This window comes from Haplochromis burtoni, unplaced genomic scaffold, assembly GCF_018398535.1.
Source record: "Haplochromis burtoni strain Fernald_Lab_line unplaced genomic scaffold, NCSU_Asbu1 Contig_19, whole genome shotgun sequence".
Taxonomy (NCBI): domain Eukaryota; kingdom Metazoa; phylum Chordata; class Actinopteri; order Cichliformes; family Cichlidae; genus Haplochromis; species Haplochromis burtoni.
Genome location: NW_024582380.1, coordinates 353298 through 370958, shown reverse-complemented (window position 1 = coordinate 370958; position 17661 = coordinate 353298). Strand labels below are relative to the sequence as shown.

General features: G+C 41.5%; 1 protein-coding gene across 2 annotated transcripts; it reads right to left on the bottom strand.

Annotated features, from left to right (window-relative positions):
• Nucleotides 1-11114, bottom strand: zgc:92242 (uncharacterized protein LOC436899 homolog). Of its 2 annotated transcripts, XM_005916614.2 has the most exons (6): nucleotides 10957-11114; nucleotides 8602-9081; nucleotides 5517-5634; nucleotides 5069-5174; nucleotides 4747-4975; nucleotides 1-3822 (listed from the first exon to the last, which is right to left on the bottom strand). In XM_005916614.2, exons 2-6 carry the CDS (start codon nucleotides 8780-8782, stop codon nucleotides 3680-3682), a joined length of 777 nt encoding a protein of 258 aa, XP_005916676.1. In that variant the 5' UTR covers nucleotides 8783-9081; nucleotides 10957-11114; the 3' UTR covers nucleotides 1-3679. The 2 variants fall into 2 exon arrangements, with proteins under 2 accessions (XP_005916676.1, XP_042074374.1); XM_042218440.1 differs by having other exon boundaries at nucleotides 8602-11105.
• Nucleotides 11115-17661: the final 6547 nt, after the last annotated feature.

Genomic DNA, 17661 nt, shown 5'->3' with positions numbered 1-17661 from the left:
ATTAGAAGATAGCTTTTCCAAAAGACAGCCAGATAATATATGTTGTTTACTGTCACACGGTCGACACATGACATGCTACATGTGTCCTAATTTCACCTTTCGAGGTGGATAGAAAATAATTAGGAGCAGCAGCACTCTCTATACGCAGCACACGAGTGTATACAAACATTCCAAGAAGAGCTTTCTCAAGGAACAAAGGTGAACAGGCTCCCACAATGCTTTACTGGGACACCCAACACTGTCCTACTATATATAGCGGCGCTTTTCACGCTGTGTGCATGACTGCTCGTGTAGAGTCACATGGTTCAAGATATATGGCCGGACAGACGCTCACACGCTCTTCAGTCAGACACACACACACACACACAGAGGGTGAGGGTGTGGAAGTGGTGAAGGAATGCGAGAAGGTTTACTGAGTTGACTGTGACGTTGTGCTTCCCGTGACCAGACTCTCATTTTCTCTGTCTCCCCTAGCGTCTCGCCCTCCGTCTCAGTCTGAACCACATGCTAATCAGCTTTCTGTTCTCTCCGTTTGATCTCTGATGGGCTGTTTTCTGATAGAGCCCAATGAATAGATAATCATTGTGTAAGTGACCACTATCTACAGCTTCTCTGTGTCATCTGCAGCTGTCCCACCTACCCCTACACACACAAACACACACACCAACACTGTGAACAGACACAACTTTGTTAGAAGCAAGAAAACTCTTTTAGTTTGTTCTTTTACACAACAGGCATAAACCCATGTAGGACATATACAGTACAAATACAAACAGAAGGTAAAAAACAAAGTGTCAGCTGGTGAAGACTTTTAGGAATTAATTAGTGACCAAGTAAAAGGAACATGTGACTAAATGGTTAGGTAGTAACTACAGCTCAAACAGTGCAAACCTTAAAAATAAAGTACTGCTGTCTCTGCCACGGGTGTGATTTTGTTCTTTTCTCTGGTTTCTTCCTCCTAATGTCCCGTAAAGCTGCAGTAGAGCCTATAAATATTTGTCCAGGGAGATGCTTTTCACTGTTTTAGATATGTACTCCAGCGCAGTGGAAAAGAAATGAAGCAATGGCCATGAGGTTAAAGTGCTGAGTCAAAGCAGTGGAGGGTGTTCACATCCAATTTGCCTGACCAACATAGAAACATAAGTTATTTTTACACACAGTCCCTCTAATTTGATGACCGTGCAGTTCTGTGAGCTTAAAGATAGCAGTGTTTTAGCACTAAAATGTGGATTTCCCCCCCTGCCAAGTCCATCACCTGATTATGCCCTCTTGACTGACCTCATCTGATGCTAAGTATAGAAATGTTAACATCTTTGGGTCCAAATAGCCAATACAAGTAAAAAAAAAAGAAAAAAAAAGTGCACTTATGTGGCTTCCACAGCTGTCGGCGATCCTGAGCATGTGGCCATGTTGAAGTCATGAAGATATGGATTTGTTTTATTTTAACCACAAAACGTTGGTCAGGTCAACAGATGTCAAATGTGGCTAAACGCTCCCTCAAAAAAAAACAAGCTAATGTTTGTTTAGTGGGTTGTTTCTTGCTATTTTTATTGTTATTTTTTGCCAATCACCAAATAAAAGGTAAATAAAATATCACAACTTTTAGTTTTTGGCTAAATTCATCAAATTTCTTTTGCCCTACTAAAGTCTGTGAGGAGCAGTGCTCTGAGCTGGATGCCAACATTAGCATGCTAACTTGCTTATGTCAATGACGCAAATGTTTAGATATTAGCTTTCCTCATCATAATGCTGTAACTGAAATCACTTATTGTACACTATATATTCAACATGTGCACTCTTGTTCAGCATGTTTTTGACTGAATTCCAGTATTATGTTTATCTGTAACATGCTACGGGTCAATTCCTGAGAGCATATGTGCATTTCTAACAGAACCTGACGTCGTTTCAGATTAGCCAACTACAGATACACAATGAAAAAGTATAGTATACCTGGCAAAGAGAAATTGAAATGCTTAGATTTAAGTGTTATTGAAGTTAACTTTCAACTACTTTGGTCATTGTATCATCACTAATATATTGTTTTGTGGAATATTTATGTCTATGTAATGTCCTTCCTGTGTGCTGCACAATTAGCGTATAAATGGGTTATTTTATTATAATTATTAATTATTTTATTTTGGTCTACTAAACTGTACATTGTTGTGTACTTTTAGAGGCAGCCTGATAAATTATTGCACAGTAAAAGTTGAAGGAACGTTACTCGTTAGCATTCTGTGGGGAATAGAGATACTTAAAGCAGCAGTCCTCAACCTTTTTTGCACCGCGGACTTGTTTATGTCCGGCAATATTTTCATGGATCGGCCTTTAAGGTGTTGTGGATAAATACAACAACATAAAACCAGTATTGGACAAAAAAAGAAGATTTATTCATAACACATGGGAAAAGACCCAGGAGAGTTAACGATAAAACCGATAAAAAAATAACAATAAAAACCGACAGAAAGCCTGAAAGCCATGAGTTTCACACCCAAGTCTCATATCTCACGGCCCAGAACCAAGCGAGCCGCAGACTGGAGCCATGTGGCCTGGGTGTTGGGGACCGCTGACTTAAAGGACCTAAGTTTACTAAAAGTCTTATGGTCAACTTCAGAGAAAAAAATAGAAAAGACAGAATTCACCATGTAATGAAGCCAAGTGTTTCTATCAAATATCGTTCACTTTCATTATACTCCTGACACAGGATTGGTAGATCAACTCAGAGACCTGATGCTGCATGCTAGAGCTTGCAGCTTTGTCAAAAAGAGCCGCAGTTTAGTCCCTTTGAATCTGATAGGTACAGTTTCTTTTCAAGTCGAGTGTGCTGGAGTGGCCATTACTCCATTGGTAACATTTGCTCTGACAGAAAAAAAAGGCACTGTAGGCTGCCACATATTCCAAATATTATCTTATACATCTGGATAAATTGTTCTTGAGCAAGACACCAAACCTGAAAGGCCTCCTGAGCAGGTCCGTGTCTGTCAGTGAATGTCAGGGACAGTAGAAAGTACACTGAGTATACTGACCCTGTTAATAATTTTACATGAATTTGGTTGTTTTCTTTTAAACCCAAAACTCTTACGCCAGCTAAAACGCTGAAGGAGAATTTTGCCAACAAGCAATCAACACGGTTAAAAACATTATAGTAATACGGTACATGGACTACATTTAACATAGCTCCCACCTTTGGATCAGTGAAGAAAAAAATGCAGATGATTTATCAGTTTTTCCTGCTTATGACATGTCAGTAATAAAACCACAGTGTTTTTCACCTGCAGTCAATAGTCTGTGTTCACGTGCGTCTCTCTGGACACCACGCTCTGTGTCGACCTGTCAATCACAGACGCCATGTGAGCGTATCTGTGCTCGAATTTCAACTCAACATCAAAGCTGCTTAGTTTTATCATTCAGGTTGACTTCAGCCCAAAAGCTTTCAAGTCTTTCTCTCACTTCACCCCCAGATGTTTCTCTTTCTGTAGCTCGGACCTTGAAATAAGGTCTAATAAAGTGGACTTTTGTTCACTGTTCGGGTTCAAGTCAGAATCCTTTTCTTTCAGTACGTGCAGCCTCAGCCTGAGCTGCTGCTGTACAACAGAGTGCTCATTACACTCAATAGAGTAGGCTCTTCGGGGTCATGTGTAGCAGAGATACACGTGGAGTCTTAATGGGTCGGTGGTGCGCTTCACTTCTGCAGATGAGCAGGTTTGGCTGGTATGGGTGGTTTCTTGGAGGCAGTTGATGTGTTGTGATGATTATCTGCGAATTTCTTCCTGAGCTGCTCCACGCGACCTCTGCCCTCTGGCTTCTCTTTGTAGCACGCGGTTTCTAAGAAAAGAAGCACAGGATGCAATCAATGACATGTTCTGGGATACAGCTGAGGTGGCACCTCTTTCCCAAGGATAAGCTAATACGTAAATATCAAACAGACACGTTATGCTGTGAGTTGCTAGTTTTAGAGATGTTTGTCATTCTCTTAACCCCTTAGCAGTCCTATTAGTCCCCTAAACCATCCAATGTCCCGTGGGCGGTACGTCCGACTGCTAACAGTTTAACTACAGTAGATTAAAATGGCACGTGCCAGATATCGTGACAGATATCATTCCTTTCCACTGAACTACACCCCGCCGTGAGGAGAGGTTCACGCAGCATCACAGGTTGAAAATATTAATGGTGCCCATAATGTTGCTAGCTGATGGTGGATGTAGACAGTTGAAAGAAAATAGTTCCTACATGAAGCTGCTCACAGGCAAGCACTGTCTGGGCCTGACGGTTGTGACGATGTATGATAATAAAAAGGTTTTGGACATGTGATTACTACACATCAACAAAACCTGGCAACCCACACACAAGCTATCCAGCACAGTTGTGTTATGTTCACATGAACTGTTCCTTTAAAACAATAATCAGCTTAATAAATGTGAGTCATGCAGTAATCAATATGTACTGTAACACTGAACAGGCCTGCATAATGATCCCTGATAGTTCAGTTTTTCATAGCTCACAGTAAAATAGTGCGCGTCTGTACTGCTCCTGTACTTTTGTACACTTTTGACCATGAGCCATCTGTGCCGATTGATTCTTTGAGTTTATTGTTTCTATGAGCTGTTCTAATAAATAGCTACAATTTTGTATTCAGACCCACTTTATATCGATTAACCTGAACTTATAAGCAGTTAGAGTTGGTGATTATCATACACTTTTAACACTAGCATACATAGATCCCTCCTCTATCCTCTCCTCCCTTCTCACCTCTGTCCTGGGGGCCAGTCTTCTCTGTGTCCGCCAGCGGGGCTCTGAGCGGCTGGTTGCCATGACTACTAAAATGGGGCTTGTAGAGCGGAGTCCAGTCGCTGAGGTTGTCAGAGCCGCTGCCTGATTCGCTGTCGCTGTCCTCGGCCGTGTCCTTCGGGTCGTCATCAGCGCTGCACGAGTCCATGTCTTCCTCGGATGACTGGTCATTCGGTGAAGCCGTGTCATCCTGCGCGTAAGACCGAAACGACTCGATGTTATAAACTCTAACACACACGCAGGTCGTCGCACTTTCAAACACATTTCAAACATGGGAACTTACATGTGTGATGGGTAGCTGGATGTCTTCTTTAAGGTTAAGCTGCTGGTCCTCACTCCCTGGAAGCAAGTCCACTCTCTGGATGGCATTCATGTTATCAGACTGAAATCTGAAAGACAAAGACATCCGTTTTAGTCCCTCCGATAACAGCCTTTAAATGAATCCACCAGTCAGCCATGTCACTAGTAACTTCTATAATCATGTTGGTGCAAGGAACTGTCCGGCTGACTGAAAGTATTTAGTTCACTGTTGATCTACGCAAACATAATTGAGAATCTATATGTTATGTGCTACGTTAAAAACACGATGCAGAGCAACATTAATTCAGATCTATTGAAAATAGGTTATTGTTCTTTACTGTGATAAGATAAGAGCTTATCATCCTTTGGATTTCTTTGAGTCGACTTGTCAAAGATATTTTTTGGGGGAAAAACACACTATGTGTTTCTACCTGTTGTTCATGAGGTTCTGGAGGAGTCTGGAGGATCTCAGTTCGTCCACCTCACCGATTATACTGACGCTCACGTCACCATCCCGCCCGAGGAGCCACCTCACATGTTTACTGGAAGCTGGAGAGAAAATAAAAGAGGAAAACAAAATGTATATGAAGCATACAACATAAAATATATCCTTAATACACTCGGAGAGAAATGCTCAGCAGCATTTAGAATGAAGTCGTCTAACAAACTGTTATTGTGGCAATCAGCCAGAAGGTGGTGCTGTCCTATAAGTGTTGGTGTTGGGAAGCCTCACTCCCGGAACAGACTTACCCTCTAACACTTTGCTTGTTGCTGATTTGTCCTTAGTACATTTTTAACCCAGTTTGTGTTTTCTGTGTCCGTTTCCCCCCTGGAATTATTTAATTCTCTCCTACAGCAAAACTACCTTCTCACCTTCAGTAAGAGTTTACTTAAATGTCCCCTTTAAGTTTCACTTTAAGACCATGTTGTAATGCTAAAACCTTTATTTAAGTGTCTAATGTTACAATAATCATGAAATCACTCACAGTTATGAATCAATGAATTTTATAATGTTGCGTTCACATCCTGGAAACTGGGTGTTTTCAGCCATTGCCTCATTATGACGTTATATTCAAAAATAAACCCCCATCCTGACTGCTGCTGATTGTTTTTCCATGACAGTAGAGTACCTGATAAAGACCAAAAACCTGCCGTGATGTCACAGATTGGGGCGTGGCTTTAAAATTCAAATTGTCAGTGTTGAAATTCCCCCAGCGGGACCAGTGAACATTTACAGATTTCCAGCTAATAATGGCAGCTACTTATTTTTAGACAATTGGCTTGTGTGCTACGCATGCAGTGACATAGCACATAATGGTACCTGTGATGTCAGAAAAAAAAAAAAAACACACCTTCAGTATTCACATTTATAGCCACCTCGCTGAGTGTCGATCACCTGCCATGACTTTACAGACCTGCGGTGCCTGTCTTTATTACCACCACACCCGCAAATTAACCAGAAATGCAGCACATAATAGAAATCTTCACACATAGGTGCAGGTTTAATCATGCATTTGTATTTAAAGACCTGTTTGCACACCACATGTAAAGGCTTGTTTTTTCCCATCCACAGAACAGTGAACAAAGACAGAAAGATGGCAGAAGGATTGTATGGAGTGCAATGTGCAAACGGCACACACTCCGTCACCTCTCAGGTGACATGGCAGAGATTGGGTGGACAAAGATGGGAACTTAATATGTGCTTTAAAGCATGGTGACGCCCCAGAACCACAGGACCTCCTCGATCTTATTCAGCTTTCAGCCAACAGAATGATTCAGCTGGCTGTGAGAGATCTGTCCATCAAACCCACACATGCTCACACACACACATCCATTGTCCAGGTGAACCGGCTGAGGCGGTAGGGTCTCAGTGAGTTAGAATAACACCTTAATTAGAGGAAGGCTGGATGAAATGAGTAAGAGAGAACAACAGGGATGGTCAAACTGGATTTCTTTGGGCGTAATCTGAACACATTAGTCAGATTGGTAACCAGAGAAGGTTTTGTACAAAACTCGTGCTTCACTGCTCACGTGTACTGAGAATTTAGAAGTTTTCAAGTAGGTGTAAATGAACTCTGGTGCCCCATTTTCTAAAATCTGTATTTTCGGAGCCCCCCAAAGGAGTTGGCAGCAAGCAACAAACTAAATTAAACATGATGAGCATGAAGTGATTTGCAGTGAACGATATTTACAGGAAAAACATGGTGTTTTCTCTTAACATGTTATGGTTATACTGCCCAGGGCTTTATTAAATATTTAAAGCAATCTAAAATGAAAACTTAATAAAAAATAATTTTCAATTTGGGATGAGCGGGTTGTCAAAGTTCTTCTTCTTTGCAAGCTACATATTCATTGTATAAGACAAAGTAATGAGTTACAGCACTATTATAAGAAAATAACAATAAACAGCTAAATGAAGCTAGTGCCAGCAGCTTGCTAGGTTAGCTTAGTATACAGACAAGAAAATGTGAGAAAAGCTAACTGTTGCTGCTGTTGTTAGCCAACCATGATAAAGCTGGGACAGAAACTTTGTGAAGCTGCAACTTATGTATTTTTTTCATTGTATTTCTTTATTTGCACTTTATATTTGTGCATCTTAAATTAGCAAGATAAACATTGTTAAGGACAGTTACAAAAAAAGAGAGGAAAAGCTAAGCTAGCTCTTTCACCTATTTCTAGTCTTACTATTACTATCTATATAATATTCACATTTACAATAAATGTATCCATATAAATTTATTGTAAAATAAATTTCAAGATTCAGGCCTGTCAGCTAGCTGAGAGCTAGCTAGTTTTTATTTTGTTTTCAATTCAGTTTTTGCTTTAAGCTAGCTTTGAGCTTAGCTTTTATTTGTTAAACATGTTTCATTTTAGTTTTGTTTTATTAATTTTAATTTTTGCTTTTGTATTCTGTGGCATACAAAAGAAGTTATATTAGCAAGAAGTTATACAAGTGTATAATAAATAGGCTAACCAAAACACAGATTACAACCTTTACTTTAAGAAAATAGCTGACTTAAATAGCAAACAAAACCTTGAATGCTTGCTGTACTGACAAATGTAAACAAGACTAGAAATAATACAGGTCCTGTATCATAACATATTTCAGTTAGCCTGATAAATAAACCATAATGTTTCCACAACGTTTCATTTTCTGGGTTTTTATTTTTCAATCAATTACACCTTTTTACAGGTAGCTTTAGTCTTTAGTGAACCAGCAGCTTTTCTCTCTCATTTACCTAAATGATTTCCGCCTACTTAACCTGTCGAAAGAGTTGTGACACCTGCTGTTCCTGTAAAGAAATCTGGTGATATCAGACCGGACGGTATTAACCTCATGTCTAATGATGTTATGTAAAAATGGGAGCCAGGTTTACCAGAAACCTCGGTCCTTCCTCTTCCAAACAATGTTGTTTCATGAGTGTTTAAGGCTGTTACCTTACTGGAATTTATACAAGTGTGACCTGTATGGTAAGCTGAACAAGTTTACCCACTACAGAATAACCAGTGCTGTACCTTTCTTTGACGTGGTGTTCCTGTTGTGTCCTCTTTCCCTCTCCTCCTTCTCCTCGCGCTCTTTCCAGCGGCGTACCTGCTCCTCTCTCATCTTGAGGAAGAGGATCCTCTTCTGCTCCTCACTGAGGGCCTCTAGAACCTCAGGTTCCACCCACATATCTTGAAGGATTTGAGCCAGCATCCTGCCTCTTTTCCCAGGCACCACACACGACTGTCAGCCCCTCTGTCTCTCGGTCCACTGGGTCGTGTTTCAGCAGTGGGGTGTGATTGCTTCTTTTCCCGCTGTGCTCAGAGTCAGGTTGCCCTTTTCTTTGAAGGATATGGGATCAGGTACAGTCCTGGCAGTTGGAGGTCAGTTCGGTGTTGTTTGTCAAGTGCTGTTTCTCTGGACTGCAGCAGGAGTGTGCAGGCTCTTTCTGGAGGCGGAGGTGCAGGGTAGAGTGTCCGGATCAACTGGGCAGTAAATGCTTCTGTTGTGGGCTTTAAAGAGAGAGTGAGAGAGAGAGATTAAACCTACTTTATTGTTTTGTTCCCTTTCACTCAATGCAGCTCTGGCTGGCAGAACACAATAGGCCCTAAGCAAATAAGTAACAATGCCAAGTGTAATGTGTGTGTGTGTGTGTGAGTGTTGCAGTGAGAATACTGCTGTGCTTCCAAACACTGATGGGCAAATAGGGGCAGCTTCAGTATGTCAACACACTCACACACACAGACATAGACAGGGTGGGGTGCTAATGACTCTATGCTATCTGTGAGTAACAGACCCAGGGATAAAGAGTTGAATATTACACACACACACACACAGTCTCGTTTTTTCAGAACCTTATCAACATGCATGTCAACACAGTTAGTTATAAATTAATCAGGAAGCCCTGAGAGTCTAAATCCCAGAAAACAACCTTGTGCAGTTTTTAAAATATGTGGGCTAATGTTTTGCTGAGTGAGAGCCAATAGGATTTGTGTGGCTGATAACAGCTGACCAATGAGCGTTTGAGAGCGATCCAGTGTTATGGTCACTGATAAAAGTTTCCTTTGAGGTTAGGTGTGGCCACATGTGCTTCACAGGTGGGCCCATTTAGTGATTCTAAATCCTAGTGGTGCTCAGTAGTGCAAATTTTAGTACTGATCCGATACAGGGCAAGAGGTGCATATATCAGCACGCATACTGATACTAAAAAACCTGCAAAAGCAGCTCATGTAGGCTAGAGCAGTGTGTCCAGTGTGTCATGATTTATGAGATGAATCATGGGCGGTTTGCAAATTCTGAACACATTTTAACGACCCTAATTCACTGTGATTTATACCGTCCACAATAATTAGTTCAGTGAGCTTCATACTGTACTTAGAGGACAGAAACAAAGTATCGATCCTATCAGCCAAGTATTGATTCATTTCCAATACCAGAGTTAGCATCATTACTATCGATATTTGGATTGATCTGCCCACTTCTGCTAAATCCTGAACAAGAGCGGAATAATTCAGCTTAAATGAAGCAGTGAAACCAGGATATTCTGCACCTGTACATTTTTGTTAGCCTGGGAACTCAAAACAGTAGAAAACAGTCAATTTGGTCTGGCCCTGCTACCCACAGGTCACCAAATCGCACTAAACCGAGCAGCTTAGTTTTGGTGTCAGTTGTAGAACTAGTGTCCCTTCGTTCAATATCTGTCAGTAGTTTTTTTCCCTTGCTGTGATGTCTTTGTGATCCATGTTCTTGCCTATGTGAACGCCTACACTCTGTACATTGAATGGGGGCTGCTAAAGCCCTTTCAGATTGTGATTGGGAGCAATGCAAATAAACCCAACCTGACTCGAAGACTTCATAGCAAACATTCAGCTCTGTGGCAAATTGCTTCAGCTCTCTATTCATGAACAGCGTTACACCTGCACCACAGCTCCCACAATCAACTGTGTGAATTTGGGAAAAGAGAAGCATTCAGACTGAGACGTGAGTGCGTCCAGATTTCTCAAAGACAATAACAGCCCTTGCAGACTCTTTAGAGAAATAATATCACAGAAAGGGACAAAATTAGCAAACTCGCGGCTCTGTTATTCTTCTGTAAAGGTAAAGCATTGGGCTCTGGCTCTGCGCCAGCATGCAAATAAGCCCGGGGTTTGCCTCTCTGCCGCTACACATACACCGAGAAGAAAGAAAGAAAAGCAGAAAGGCATGTGCACGGCATACTGAGAGAAAAGTTTGAAAGGTCTCTCAGTGTGAGAAAACACTGGCCATTTCACAGCGGCGGGGCAGAGTGTGAGAGATAAATGAACTTAGACGGGCCGGAGAATAGCAATCAAGCAAGAAAAGCAGGCAGAGAATGAAAGAGGAGTGCAGAGGAGGGAAAGTGGACTTACTCAGCAGCTGCCAGCTCGTAGCATCTCCCAGCTCCGGTCTGACTTTCAGTGCCTGTGTGAGTGAGCGCTATGATGAGCGTGTGACGCGACAGGCCGTCACAGAGCGCCTTTGTGTGTGTGTGTGGGATCAGATCAGTCGTCAGCAGTGCTGGTATGCAGGCATTTGTACTTGAATAGAAGTGGGACGGACTGACATCAGTGCATTCGTCTTTTCTTCTCCCCTCCTCCTCTTTCCACTACCTCTTATCTCCTGTTTAGATTACTACAATAACACAAAAAGGTAAACTAACAGCAGCTGGGTCACAGTATTAAAGTAAGCAGATTTACACATGCAGTGTACCTGCTGCCGTTAATGACTTCATAGCCTGAAATTTCTAATCTGCTCTGCTGATGAGATTTAGTTGTGTTCAAGGACATGAGGAGTTTAATTTCCCCTGACAGGCTCTGAATTTTACCCATCAAGGGAAAAGAGGGCAATTCTCTCTGATTCTTTTCTTTTTTTTGTCTTTCCTACATGTACTGTTTAAATATCATCTGGCTGAGAGTGCCTGCATAGCTGCGTTTACCTCCCCACTTTCCTCCCTCTTCTTCCTTAAGGAAGTCCTGCTGGCTTTGTATGAAACAATTAATCACAACACCGCATGCACAGAAAGGAAACTGGGTTTTTTTTTTCCACAGGGGTTTTCCGTCAACAGGTTGTTGACACCATTATTATACAGGTAGTCATTGTGTTTGCTCTTACTCTGCCCAGAGGCATAAGATCAGCTTGATAGCACAAATGTCATTCACATTCCTATTAGCAAACAAAGCTATTTACAACTTCCAGTGTATAAGTGATGCATCAATGATGAGGCTGTTGCGTGATTTTCAGGGTTATGTGACTCACAATGAGGCTTCTGAGATAAAAAAAAAAGGGGGGGGGGGGGGGAATTGCTGCTCCTGTGATTTTGTTTACAAGGTCCTTGATTTGAGAGATGATTACGTACACTGCTGTAAAGTACGTGAAGAACAGGCCTTTATTAAATGGGTCAGTAATACATTTACATTTTTATGACAGTTTTATATTGTTTATTTCTTTATTGTTTATTTAACACAACTTATTTAACATGGTTTATCATTTATTTGTTGAACCTTTAATACAAATTTTACCCAAGTTTCTGCACAACCACTTAAATGCTTGTTTGGTGTATTTTACATTAGTTTCACCACAGTTACTGCCATGTTAAGGTTTATTTAAACGAAACTTGCAAAGCCACTTATTTGGAAGGTCTGACTCATTCAAACTGAGTTATCAAGTTGTAAAGTCGGCTAATCAGCAATATCTGTTCAGCAAGGATGACGGGAGTGGTAGGAGCAGAGTGGAAAACAGGCCGAGTGTGTATATGAGATGGCACAACACACCTGCAGTTTTAATCCTGGTGTGAACAACAGCTGAAATTTGTTATAACACATCTGTTACAAAATGGCTTTAATAAAACTGACATGTTACTGTGAAAAATGGATTAAAAAAATCTGCACTAAAATCGCAATATTGTTATTTACGAATAAGGCAGGAAATGGTTTGCTTTGTTTAGCTCAGTGGATGGGACCCCAAACCCCCACAACAGCTACCATTGCGCAAAGTGAAACCGCAACTACCATCAGTCAATACTGCCGAGTCTCCACCAAAAGTGATACCAGACACCTGTTTGTCTACCTCTCGGTGTGTTTCTCGCTCTCCCTCTCGTGTTTTTTCCCTTTCCTTGAAATCTTGCTCACGCCATTTCTTCTAATCAGTGACCACACCTCTCAGTCAGATTAACAGGAATTATTTTGTAGTAGGAGCTGATTTCCAATAAGGAAAACTTAGACTCCTTCCTTTATCTGTCACCTTCTTACCTTTTACATTTTCTAGGCAAATAACACTTGACTTTTGCTGCCAGGTCTCTCTTGGAAATGACGGACTTTAGCCACAAATGGCAGCGGCTTATTTACAATAAGTGAATGAATGAATGGAGTCATTGGTTTGAATTCACTCTGAGGGTAATACACGTGCGCCCACACTGAGTGTTGTTAATGCATGAGCAGCTCCCTCTGCTGGAGCAATGCAAAATAACAAGTCAAGTCAATGAAAGGATCATGTGACTGCAGGGGGACGGGGGGGATAAATGAGAGTGTGCTTTTAGTCATACTACAAAATATATGTTTAGTGTGTGTTTATCCTTATTAGGTATATAGATCTGTTTTGAACAACATAAATATAGTATGTGGAAGATGCATTACCTCACTGTATTGAAATAATGCAAAAACAAAAAACAAAGGAACAATAAAAGCACATTGTAATTAAAAGGATATTTTAATATAAATCTTTGTGTCCATTTAAATTATATAAAAATCAAAGTTAGAAACACAAGGATGAAATGGTTTTGACACATGCAGAGAAGGGATAGCGGACATACTGGACAAAGGATGTTGAAGCTGCCAGGCAGGAAAGACCACAGAGAAGATTCGTGGATGTAGTGAAAGACGACCTGCAGAGGGCTGGTGTGACAGAGGAGGATGCTGCAGACAGGGTGAGGTGCTGGTGTGACCCCTAAAGAGAACAACGGAAAGAAGAAGACAATTCTAAAATTTAACTGGATCATGACATTTCAAATTTTTTGATGGATAATAAAGAGACTAACCTAAAAGCTGTGTGCTTGGTTTAAAATGGTAAATGGCCTGTATTTATATAGCGCTTTACCAGTCCCTAAGGACCCCAAAGCGCTTTACATATCCAGTCATCCACCCATTCACACACTGGTGATGGCAGCTACATTGTAGCCACAGCCACCCTGGGGCGCACTGACAGAGGCGAGGCTGCCGGACACTGGCGCCACCGGGAGGCAACGGGTGAAGTGTCTTGCCCAAGGACACAACGACCGAGATTGTCCAAGCCGGGGCTCGAACCGGCAACCTTCCAATTACAAGGCGAACTCCCAACTCTTGAGCCACGATCGTCCCCGATAAAAGGATGAACATTAGTAGAGTCTCAGTTGAGTTGGGGCTGTTTGTATTACCAACCAGGGCACTGGATCAGCAATCATTAGCATGATATACGCTGAAGTAGTCTGTGTGGGTTTGTGCCCAAATGTACTTTCATATATATAAATCCCATTGATTTAGAGTGTATGCTGTCACCAGACCTCACCATCCTGCAGCTGGCGCCTCTTTTTTGTTGGTTGTACATGCTGTTCAGAGCTTCTGTCTCTAGGTTAATAATTGCTCATGTTGAACTTGGTGTAAATTACTAAATACATTTACTGAACTATAAAAGAGGAACATGAAGATCAATGTATGATAAAGGAGCTTATTTTAACACTGGGTTGTATCCTTCGCAGGTTTTTCTGGCCCTGTTAGGCGGTTAACAGCATTTCCTTGACCTTTAACCCCAACAAGTCTGCTGAGACCACATCTGCATAATCTGTCTTGTTCTGCTTTTCCTATGTAATTTTTCTCTCAAGAACTGGGATCTCATGTGATACCAGCAGTTTGCATTTCCCATCATGTTTTTTTTTTATCAGGGTGATTTTTAATAGTAAAACATTTGGTACTGCAACATATCCCCCCTCAGCTGCTCCATGTTTAATGCATGGGCTGACGCAGAGGTTGTGCATTAGCATGGATTCACATGAGAGAGGCGTGCGGCTAAAACGACCGCAAAGAAATATTGTTTTAGTCCCCAGCGTCTTTTAACTGGCAGAAGCGACTGTGATGAAGCTCTCGGTGCTGAGTGTTTGCCACAACGTGCCACCAGCGCTGTATGTTGACTTTTTTAATGCTTCATTTGAAAAACCTAACATCATTACATACACAGGCTGCATTTTTCATGTACATGCAGCAATGCAAGCTTACGCTGTGGATACTGGTTTACGTTCCACATTTTAATACAAAAAAAAAAATACCAGGCTTTACATGGATTAAAATGAAACCCCATTTTAATCGCAAGTATTACAGGCAGAGCTGCTTTGCTGATTACATGGTGTGGCTGAATCAACACGAAGAAGCAGCTTAAACAGTTAAAACAGCATTAATTACCTTGGAGGGGAAAACTGTAAACGCAAATATGTCATCATTACCTTATTAGTGCTGCTAGCGAACAGCTAATGATCCTCACATCCACCAATGTAAATCCCTCTATTTTTTCCTTTTTGGTCTCCACCACTTCTTGTTTGGGTAAAGAAATGTCCTCTTGAGCTGTTTACAATGATTTATAATAACTATAAACTAAGTCTGTGTGTGTGCTGTTTGGTGCTGGGAAGGTAGGCTGGTGTGCAATAATAATATTCATCTAAATCTATTTGTCACTGCTGACGGGACCCGTGAGAGGAATCAAAACAGCTGAATGACACTAAAACGATCTTGACGCCTTTCCTATGACACATACTCGTGATGAATAGAACATAGTTGCAGACCAGATAAGGTAATATTGCATCTTTAAGAGGAACAGGTCACTCCTGTAAATGAGACATTGGGTGTCAATGGGGCTATCTATATAAATAAAGTTTAAAATACAAACCATCTCAACCTTGTCTTTGTCTCCAAAAACGTAGCATCTTCAGCTGTGTCACCTCCAGCTCGGCCTCATGTCTTTTTGTCATTGCCACCATCTCAAACCATCCATCATAGCGAGTCTCACTACCTTCTTCAAACCTTCCCTTTCACTCTTGCTCTTGCTCTTCTGTCCGGAATCCCCTGACTCCAGCCTGTGCGCTCTTCTTCACTGCTCTTGTGCACTATCCATTGTTTTGGATGGTTGGGTATCTAAACTCCTAAGGTTTTAATTCTCTTGCATACGAGTTAGCAAGGCGGTTAGCATTTGGACGACAGGACGACACCTGGGCCTGACACTGTCCAGTTGTTCTCTGGTTCCAAAGACATCCATATTTACAGCTTGACACACAGGGGCAGAGTGTGGCACTGTTGCCATGGTGATCGGTCTGTCGGTTGACCTGGCTGCCCAGCAGACTCGTAGTTCATACACACGCGCGCGCACGCACACAGACACACACTAAGTGTCGCTACTACACATGGCACATTCTGTCATCATGTTGGCAGGGCCGCCAGTGTTTCCCTTGTTCGTCTGGCTGGCCGTCTTTCTCTCACACTCTCTTTCTCACACAGACACACACAAACCCAAATAAATACAGATCGGCTTTGTCCATAAATAAACATGGAAGTTTACTTTTTTTGTTCATTTCTCCTGGGAATGCTCATTGAGAATCATTGCCATTTTCATTTTAGAGATAGATTTATATATCATCTCGCTCTCTCTGACACACACACACACACACACACACACACACACACACACACACACACACACACACACACACACACACACACACACACACACAGTATCATTTTCTTTACTTTCATCCTTCAGCTCACGAGGACAAGTGGTCACAGGTGGAAGTGACTGACGCTGAAAAATGAGGACCCTTCCCAGCTCCATTTGCACTCCTGTCTCTCAGAGGAAAGTGTGTCTATGTAACCTGCTTTTTCATGCCTGTGGATATAATGACCCAGATGAGACACACACACACACACACACACACACACACACACACACACACAATGACATTTACACAGATACACACCACAAGTGCTGACATGCGGTGTCCCCCTCCTTTTCAGAGGTAATGAATGCTGATGAGGTAGTCAAGGGAATCACTGGAGTCCGACACAAAGGCGTGGGGTTTAATAATGATGTCCAATGAGGAGGTAAGTGTGCGGCTTGTTTGTTTTTTCTTCTTCTGCTGAATCTGTTACAAAGATAAATGCACAGTGCAAGGCCTTTGTGTTACTGATGTGTTCCCGTTGCTAGAGTTCTTTTCCCAAGTGCAATAAATTCACGCAAAACACTCGCTCCTTGTGTTTTTCCTTTTTTGTAAATGGCAACCAGTACAACATGAATTGTCTTGTAAGACATTGAAGAATGGGTTTGAAATTCATTTTTAAATTTAAAAACCCTATTTTGCACAACAGCATAGTAACAGCAAGTAATATATGTGTATCCAAAGGGCAAATAAAGGCCACAACACTGCTTCCTTTTACCTCTGTTTTGGGCTCCACTGACTATTTACAATTAATACTATTTTAAAATGAATTCCAAAATGGACATGCAACGAGTATAAACATGCAAAACCAGGAATAATGTGCTCACACGTGTATGTCTCTGTGCAGCAGCATCCATTTGTAAATGTGATAGTGAGGCCTGATCAATATCGACCTAAAGTGCACTACAATAACAAATGCTTGTAAAAATCTCTTTAAGTCACAACAAAGATAAAAAGGATCAACTCTAGAGAATCCATTTTTACCTCAAGGTTGGTAACAACTTGTTTGACAAATGTTGCAAGAGGACTCAAGTCAGAAAGGTGGACAGCTTGGGCCACTCGGCCCAAAAATAATGACCTCATGAAAATTTAAAAGAGTGAGAACCAGCCATGCTCTGATGCCCTGAGGTATCCTAACATCAGCACTGTGGGGCTGGGTTCAATACGATTCAGTGGAAAGTCAGCTGACTGCAGTGTGTTTTATTAATAAGAGAGCTCAGTTAATACTAAAAAGAAGAGGCCCAAGGATGAATCCTTGAGCTATACCACAGAGGGTGGCCAATGATGAATGACATTTACCATGAGAAACGGAAAAACTTCTGTCAGACAGTTTCGACTTGAGCCACTC

Coding starts and splice junctions, on each gene's coding strand:
- zgc:92242 (XM_005916614.2), bottom strand. CDS start 8,782: ATGCTGGCTCAAATCCTTCAAGATATGTGGGTGGAACCTGAGGTTCTA. Junction 5,175..5,516: donor CAGAACCTCATGAACAACAG/GTAGAAACACAT, acceptor TTTGTCTTTCAG/ATTTCAGTCTGATAACATGA. Junction 4,976..5,068: donor TCCAGCTACCCATCACACAT/GTAAGTTCCCAT, acceptor TCTTACGCGCAG/GATGACACGGCTTCACCGAA.